Source organism: Lontra canadensis, unplaced genomic scaffold (genome assembly GCF_010015895.1).
Source record: "Lontra canadensis isolate GAN:19392208 unplaced genomic scaffold, GSC_riverotter_1.0 scaffold166, whole genome shotgun sequence".
NCBI classification, from domain to species: Eukaryota; Metazoa; Chordata; class Mammalia; order Carnivora; family Mustelidae; genus Lontra; species Lontra canadensis.
Window position 1 is genome coordinate 1567261 of NW_022631160.1, and position 8121 is coordinate 1575381.

At 43.8% G+C, this 8121-nt stretch overlaps 1 protein-coding gene across 1 annotated transcript in view; it reads right to left on the minus strand.

Moving 5' to 3' along the window:
- Positions 1-1746: 1746 nt before the first annotated feature.
- The window catches only part of AR (androgen receptor), a 207409-nt gene continuing 201034 nt past the window's right edge, over positions 1747-8121 (minus strand). The window contains exons 6-8 of the mRNA XM_032845588.1: positions 5986-6116; positions 4966-5123; positions 1747-4321 (exon numbers count right to left, since the gene is read on the minus strand). Of these exons, the coding sequence (XP_032701479.1) occupies positions 4166-4321; positions 4966-5123; positions 5986-6116 (445 nt within the window). The 3' untranslated portion in view covers positions 1747-4165. The remainder of the gene's footprint in view (positions 4322-4965; positions 5124-5985; positions 6117-8121) is intronic.

The following is an 8121-nucleotide window of genomic DNA, read 5'->3' on the forward strand; positions in this document are numbered from 1 at the left end:
AATTTTGGTATCTTAGCAGATACAGTGTAATCTTTGGTTACATAATGTGATGCTTTCATCTCTTTGTCTTTTTTTTTTTTAACTGCTTTCAAAGATTTTCAAAGAGATTAGTGGTGAGAAACAGACCTGCCTATAAAAGGCAGCAGGGGCAGAAACTTCCTTTTACAAGCTAAATGCTAAATGGCTTATTTGACTTTAAGTTTGGGATTTGATCCTGTTCTTTAGTATTCCTGGTTGTCATAACCCCTTACAGGGGGTTGAGCACAAAGGCCACTCTTTTGGCCTAGTGCCTTCTCACTGGGCAACTGGCACAAGATAATTAGTAGTCAGCCTATTGTCTCCCCAGAGCCATGCAGGGATAGTTACAGGGCTGTCTGGAGAGTCTCATGAAGTGCAACCCTGGAACAGGGATGGAAAGGGGTAGAGGGAAGTGGCTTCAGCTTTTGAGCCCTGCAGAATATCTAAAGAGAAAAGAGGGCAAGACCATATCTGTGCTGTGGCTAATGAGATAAACAAACAGAAGTTTGTTCAGAGCTCAAAGTTAGATCATTCGTGTAGTGTTACCATCATGTGGATGATGAAACTACTTTGTCTTAAAGTGTAAATAGAATACTTCTTGCTACATAAGCCTATAAGTATTTAGAAGTAGAATGTGGACAGAGAGGGACTCTAGCATAAGCACATTATTTCTCAACCTGGAATCACCTCAGCAACTATCCAAAGGACAGAAAAAAGCTTTTTCCCCTTCTGTTTTAGTGCCAGTGAACATACATAAAAATATGTGAATTACTGATTTTCTTTTTCAAAGATATATGACAGAATCCTTCAAAAAATTGCATTCTCATTAGAAAAATAATGAACTATGCAAGAACAATGATACTGTCTGTGGCACAGAAAAGTTATGGAACAAAGAACACAACCCCTGTTTCAGCTCAGAGGCCAGGCCTGGGAGAGCTGCTCATTGAACAAGAGCTGAAACTGCCACAGGACTTTTTTCTTTGGTCACAGAATTTGTGACTCTGGCGGCTGTCTGTCGTCTAGCACAGATGGGGCCTTGTTCCTGGTGCTCCTTTGTTTTCTCTTCCTCACTCCATCCCCATTGAGCACTGCAAACCTCTTCGGAGGTAGTTACCACGACTTGTCTGGTGAGTGATCCTCATCTTTCAGCTCACCAGGTGAGTGGGTCTAGGTGGCCGATCCTTCACAGATAAGCACAGTGTACCAACCACATCAACTGTTTGTACAGCAGAGTGCATGCAAAATGAGACTTCTGTCAATTACACTGGCAAGAACATCAGTGACTAAAAGAAAAAAAAATCCCCCTTTTATCCATGGGAGAACAAAGCCATGCTAAAATCTCCTTCACTCACTGAAACCCCAACAGAAATACTAGGCCTAAAGCCTTGTTTAGGCTGTTTTTCCCTAGTCTTGCCATTCAGAAATTGAGAGTAGTTAATTGTTTCTATTTTTAACTACACTGCTGTTTCACTGATTTTTGGCTTTTACAAATGCAAAACATATATATTCATAAAGATAAGAGTCACAATTGGGAAATCCATAAAGGTGAAAAATTTGGTAGTCAGAGAAATAAAAAGGAGAGCATCTAGTATTTACAAGGAGAGATATTAGAATGATATAATCAAGTCGATGTACCATAAAAGATGAAAATAATTTTAAAACAGATGTAAAGGAACTATTAAACTATAACCTAGCATAACTGAAAAGAGTGATGGATTTTTTTTTTAAATAGCCAGAAGTAATCTTGTGAGCTTATATAAGCCAAATTATGTCCTAATGAAGAAAACCAGAATTTGTCTATCCTATCCCAGAAAGAGAACCTGTCAATTTTAGTTTTGTCCAGCAGTCTTGGATTGGTATATCACCCATCTTAGGTTCCCTGTCCCTTGTTATTTAAAGAAGCTGTTTTGCAAGTTCATTTGGCTATTAATATCAACACAGAAATCAGGGAAGGAAACCCATGTAGATAATAGCATGTCACTCAAAAACTGTCCTCTCAAGTAGAGTGAATCAACTGAAATGGGCAGCTTGGTAACTGGCCCCTAATTTCTTGAATTTAGCAGATGAATATAAGAGCTAAATAAGGAGGCAGTTGCCAAGATGAGAAAGTAGGCGGACATTCCCCCTGAACTCAGGACTGGGGGACAAAGTCAGCAAAAGAGAGGTGTGCCAAAGGACCATATGAAACCAGTGTCCCAGGAGCACACCCTGAGTTCATGGATGGCAGCCCAATGGAGCCACGCAAACCAGACCTTTCCAAAGGAGGTCATGGTTCTGTAGTATAAATGTTTCAGCTTTCCTCTGGCCGAGAGGCAGCAAAAAAGGTGGGAGCTCTGAGTGAGTATGGCCGATGTCAGAACCCAGGATCAGCAGCAGAGGAGGATGATGAGTAAACCAACCAGATGGTGCCCATCTGGCTTTAGATTTTGCCTTTGAAGACTTTAATTTAGTAGTCAGTCTCCTCTTAGTTTCTTCTCTATTCTTCCCATGACTTCTGCAGGTGGAAATGCTGGGTGGCAAGGACAGCATTTACAGGGTTTCTGGTTCTAGTGCCTTCATTCTTCTCACCCTGGTAATTGAGTTTTCTCTTTAACCCTGACCTGCATAGCCCCCTTTAGCTGCTCTGAAGGAAGAAGTAGGTATTTTTCCACTTGGTGGGAAGGTGTCATCTCTAGAGGACAAGGGCAAGATGCCCAGCTTGTCCAGTCCCATCGATGCCTTCTTTCCAGTTTGTCCAAGGGCTTCAGAGATCTGATAGTTGGTGAAAGACATTTGGTAAGAAGTCTTTGAGCCTAGTGGCATCTAGAGATAGATGTCAAAACTGCTGGCTTGCTAGCCTTCTTGGTGGTAACAGCTCTTAGCAGAGAGTCTGTGAACATGCCCAAATAAATGGACAAATATCACCACCATGGCTGTCATATAGTCTGGTGAAGTCCAGGCCCACAAAACACTGAAGGGAGGGTAAGAGGGAGCTTGCAGCTGCATGGAGTCAGGCAAAAAACATTCAGGTCTTTTAAAGATAAGGGCAAAGAGTGATCAACTCTTCAACGCCCTAAGCAGGAAAACAACCAACCAACCAACCAACCCATTGATTCTTTTTCCTCTTACTCCGGCCCCAGCCTCTTCCCTGAACAAATGGGAAAGCAGACCTGGCTCTGGATAGGGCCTTCCAAAGGGTCAGATCTCTCCTTTCCTTCTTATTAGTCTGATTCTTCAGTGGAAGTGGCCAAGTTTTGGCTGAAGAGAACATTCAGTTCAAAGCTCTTAGAAAAGCTTATTGAAAGTCAGTTTGAGGGTGGAGGCAGAGGGTGAGAAAAAGGACTGGCTGGAGGGGAGGCGTTCACATGCAGACACATTTTCAAACAAGAAGCATATTTTCAGTACAATGATTTGCACTGCAGTTAAGAGCCTAGCCATCAGAGGCCAAGGCTGTGGGCAGGTACTGGTGATCCATCTGTCCTCTTTGTCCTCTCTTAAATCTGTCTCCTCCCTCCTAACTCATCTCTGGGGTCATCCTGCCCTCTAATGGCAATAGCCATTGGCAGAAAATAAAGTCTCCCAGGGAGGCTGAACTTGGAAAAAAAAAAAAGCAGTGATTCTCCATGGGCTTGCAATTTTCACCTTATTCTAGTCACTGTTGGCCTTTTGGGGGGTGGGGGGAGATTCTGTTTGTTTTATATTTTTTATGAGGAAAAAACCCTACAGGACTTTTGGTTTTAGGGGGGTTGTTTGTTTTGTTTTCCCAGATACTCAGCTCTCTAAACTTCCCGTGGCATTAGGTGAGTAAACGTTTGTATGGCTGGCACACAGTGCAGTGCTATAAACAAGCACAACTTGACACTGGGCCACATGAGGATCATCACAGATTTAAAGAAATACAACACCATTCAAAACACAGATAAGAGCCATGGCGGGGAGCAGAGTCTGAAAGTGCCATGGGAGGGTCAGATAGGAAGGGAAAAAAAGAGAAAGGAGGAAAAGAGGGGGAAAAGTGCAGCAAATAGAACTCAGGAACATCTTCATGACAGACGGTACATCAAAAGAGGAAATTCCCCAAGGCACTGCAGAGTAGTGCAGAGTTATAACAGGCAGAAGGTATCTGAAAAGGGGAGTGGGGTGGGGTGAGAAAATGGGGGCTTCCAAAGCTTCACTGTGTGTGGAAATAGATGGGCTTGACTTTCCCAGAAAGAATCTTGGGCACTTGCACAGAGATGATTTCTGCCATCATTTCTGGAAAGTCCACGCTCACCATGTGGGACTTGATTAGCAGGTCAAAAGTGAACTGATGCAGCTCTCGTGCAATCTGTAGGGGGAGCAATAAGAGGGAGAAAACAGGCTTGACAAGGAGCTGGCTTCTGTCAGGCTCTTCCCCCCACCTCTGATTTCTTCCTCCTTCCCTGTCCTTTGTCCTCCCTGTGGATATGTGTGTGTTCGCACACATGTACACTAAATGGTCTCCAGGGAGTTACTGAGGGCTCCCAAGTGATCTCCTACACCATTGCAAGCTCTCTGACTCAGGATCGTGTGTTCCTCTTCTCGAGCACATGCATGTGAATGCACACATGTGCACACCCACACACACATTCTCTTCCTCAACACACAAATCCATACATGCACATGTGCACAAATACACAGACATGATTCAAGGGAGCAGGGGAAAAACATTCAGGTCTGTTTTGTCTGCCTGGAGAACTTATCTGTTCTAAGCCCTTTCCCTGGGTCCCAACTGCTCTGTTCTCAACTCCTCCACCTCTTTCATAACACCCAGGGACAATGTGACCTGTGTTCCTTTCTTCTCCATTGCATTTTCTCTCTGGACCACTCTCAAAGCCAGAGGAGAATGGAAGCAACTCCCAACAGGTGGTGCCAGATCCTAGAGGAGCATATGATCACTTAGCTATATCAAGTTGCTTCTCCCTGATGAAGCACCCTCCATCATTTGCTTACAGGTTGCACAGAATCCAGGAGCTTGGTGAGCTGGTAGAAGCGCCTTGAGCAGGATGTGGGATTTTTTCTCTTGCAAGCAATGATACGATCAAGTTCCTTGATGTAGTTCATTCGAAGTTCATCAAAGAATTTTTGATTTTTCAGCCCATCCACTGGAACTGATGTGGGGTGAAGACAGAATGGGGGAGGGGAAGCATGCCCACAAAGGAGCATTAGACAAAGCAACAAGTTTTCTGACCACAAACTTGACCCCCACCCCACAGGGAGGGAACCATTTACTCAGTTTCCTGTCATTTGAAGTCTGTATGCCTAGGTCCTTCAGCCTGCCAGGAAGTTCTAGACAAAAGGCTAACTGAACACAATCTGAAGGGCATGGAGTAAATAAAATTTACTGAGACCTTCCTTTTTCTAGTCTTCTCGTCTATACATTTCTTAGGACTGGTGGTTTTACATTGTCACAGTCCAGCTCTGATTTAGACAATTAAAATATACAGTTTTGAGTATCAAATTTGGCTTCCTTTTTTCTTCATGGGGGCTAGGACAGCACTCTGCTTAGAAGAGACATTAAAGAAAGATTACTTGGCTGCCTAATAAGCCCTATCTGAGTTGCTTACACAGACTTCCTACTGTTGGCAGAAGAGGAAATTCTTTCCAGGAGGCAATCCCTTCTCTCTGCAACAAATATAATGTGGTCTTTGCCTGTTTCTATGGTAGAAGCTATGGACAAGTTCAGAGACCTGTTACAGCCAGCCGCAAAAGCCTTGTTCCAACGAGAGACTGGAGGTAGCTGGGGATCTAACAGATATTGACTTCTAACAAAGAAAATAGTCTATAGGCATGAAATTCATACCTGGTAGGAAAAAAAAATAGGATGCTAAGAAAGAGCGGAAGAGGGAAGGTGAATGGAGAAGGGAAATGCCTAGGAGCTGGCTTCTCCTTTATAAAGCTTTAATGGAAAAAGTAGCTCCCTTCTGAGCCCCTGTGACCCCAGCAGCATTTTTTGTCTCTCCAGGCACTTACTAATGCTGAACAGCAGCAGTGCCTTCATGCACAAAAATTCCTGGGGGGTGATCTGGAGCCATCCAAATTCTTGAGAGAGGTGCCTCATTCGGACACACTGGCTGTACATCCGGGACTTGTGCATACGGTATCTGTAGAGGAAACAGATGGCGAAAGGAAAGGAGTAAGGGAAGGCTTAACAATAAGCTCAGAGGGAATGTCTTTGGTTGCCCTCCCCTCCACAGGTTCTCCAAGAAGAGCTTATTGTTTCTCTTGCTGGTGCTTCACTGACAAGGAACAAGGTTGTTTTTGTCCACCCTCCCCCAAATCCCGACATCCTTGTAACTACTCATCTTCCCTGGTCAGGATATGTGTTAGCAGATGGAATTTCCAGGTCCCTGTGTCTGTTTCCTGAGACAGAGACAGAAAAGCCTAACCAAATGAACACAATGGGCCAGGCATATGGTCTCCCTGACTACAGTTCTAATATCCCACCTACAACCAAAGCCAGAACCTGCCTCCCAGGCATCCCAACACAGTATTTCTAGGAGACAAGATTTATATATCAACCCCTAACGTAAGGACACCAGGATTTCCAAGTGACCACAGTAATTTATCCTGTCAATTCCCCTGTCTCTTGGCATAAATTCCATTCCCCTTCCTAGAAATTTTGTCACTTAAAAAAAAAATTCCTGGGAAGGAGATTCTCCACTGTCCCTTCACAAAGTGAGTTCCAATGTTTATCAAATTAGCCAGGAAGTGTTTCCAAATGTCCAATCTAAATGTACCTCGAAGGGGAGCCTGCTCCCTCAGATAATGGTGGTTCCTTATCACAGTTCGAGAGTTGTAAACACATGTGAGCTGTTTTTACTATAGTGACTTGTCAAGAGATCATCACATTATCACCTATAAATTAAATAAGGAAGTGGCCAAGGCTTGGACGGTTTCTCAGGGGGAACAACCTCTCTGTTTTATGACTGTCCATGGCAATCGCAGGCCTCTAGGAAGATCCAGCATCTTCTTGCTAGTTGGTTTTCCTGGCTTTCAGCACTTCAGAAATCACGTGTATGTGTGTTTGTGTGTGTGTGTGTGTGTGAGAGAGAGGGAGAGAGAGAGAGAGAGAATGATTTTGTATCTTGTGGAGAAAGGAAAGGTAATTTAACACCCACTTAAGTGGTGAGGAAAAAGACCTAGATTAGATTTGATGGCTGTGGTTTGATACCTTGGTCCCCAAACCACTAGCCTTCTCCATGGCTAAGCAGGTCTGATACTGGTTGGGTGGAAGCCCAGCACCCTATCTCAGAGAGATCTTGGCTACCCTGGAGAAAAAGGGAAGGGGGACAGATGGTAGATTCAATTCAGGCTGGAGACCAGCTAGAAAGAGGAAGTGTTTAAGATAGTATCACAAGTCAACTGACCAAAGCAGTGTTGTTTCAAGGTCTTTCAACCTAGAGAATTTTTGAATAAGATCTGCTGACCATCAGACATGATCCGGCTCCAGTCTATTGTACTTCCAAACCTCTGTTGATAACACCACAGTCTTTTTATGATTGAAATCATGGTCCTGATGTGGAGGATGGATGTAATACTGCTGCAAGTGCCAAGGACAGAGAAATGTGGGGAAAAGAGAGAAGAAAAAGGGAAAGACAAGAGAAGGAATTCAGAGGGGGAAGGGAACAAGAAGGAGAAAGGACAAAAAGAGTAGGGAGATAGTTAACGGGAAGGAAAGGGAGAAGAAAGTAAAAGGCAGAAGACAAGGGGGCAGGAATGGAATTCAGGAAGAGAGCAGAGGTAGGTTAGAATAAAAGAGAGTGGTAACAGAAGAGATACAAGTTGAAAAACACTGAGCACTGTGCTTGGCACATAGTAAGTGTTCAATAAATGACATGTAGGAAGGTACCATTATAATACTATTCATCATTCTAAGATGGGAAGACTGAGGTTCAGAGAAGTTAGGCAGTTTATTCAAGGTCATACAGCTGGGGTCTAAGCCCATTACCCTCACAACATGTGTTCTCCACAAAGAAGGGAGAAGGAGAGAAGAAAGCAGGGCTAATGACAGGGCTTGTTATGAGAGAGATCAGGAAATGGGTTGGCTTAGAGTGCCACTGTAAATACCCAGTAGTGCAATTGCTGGGTCATAGGGTAGTTCTATTT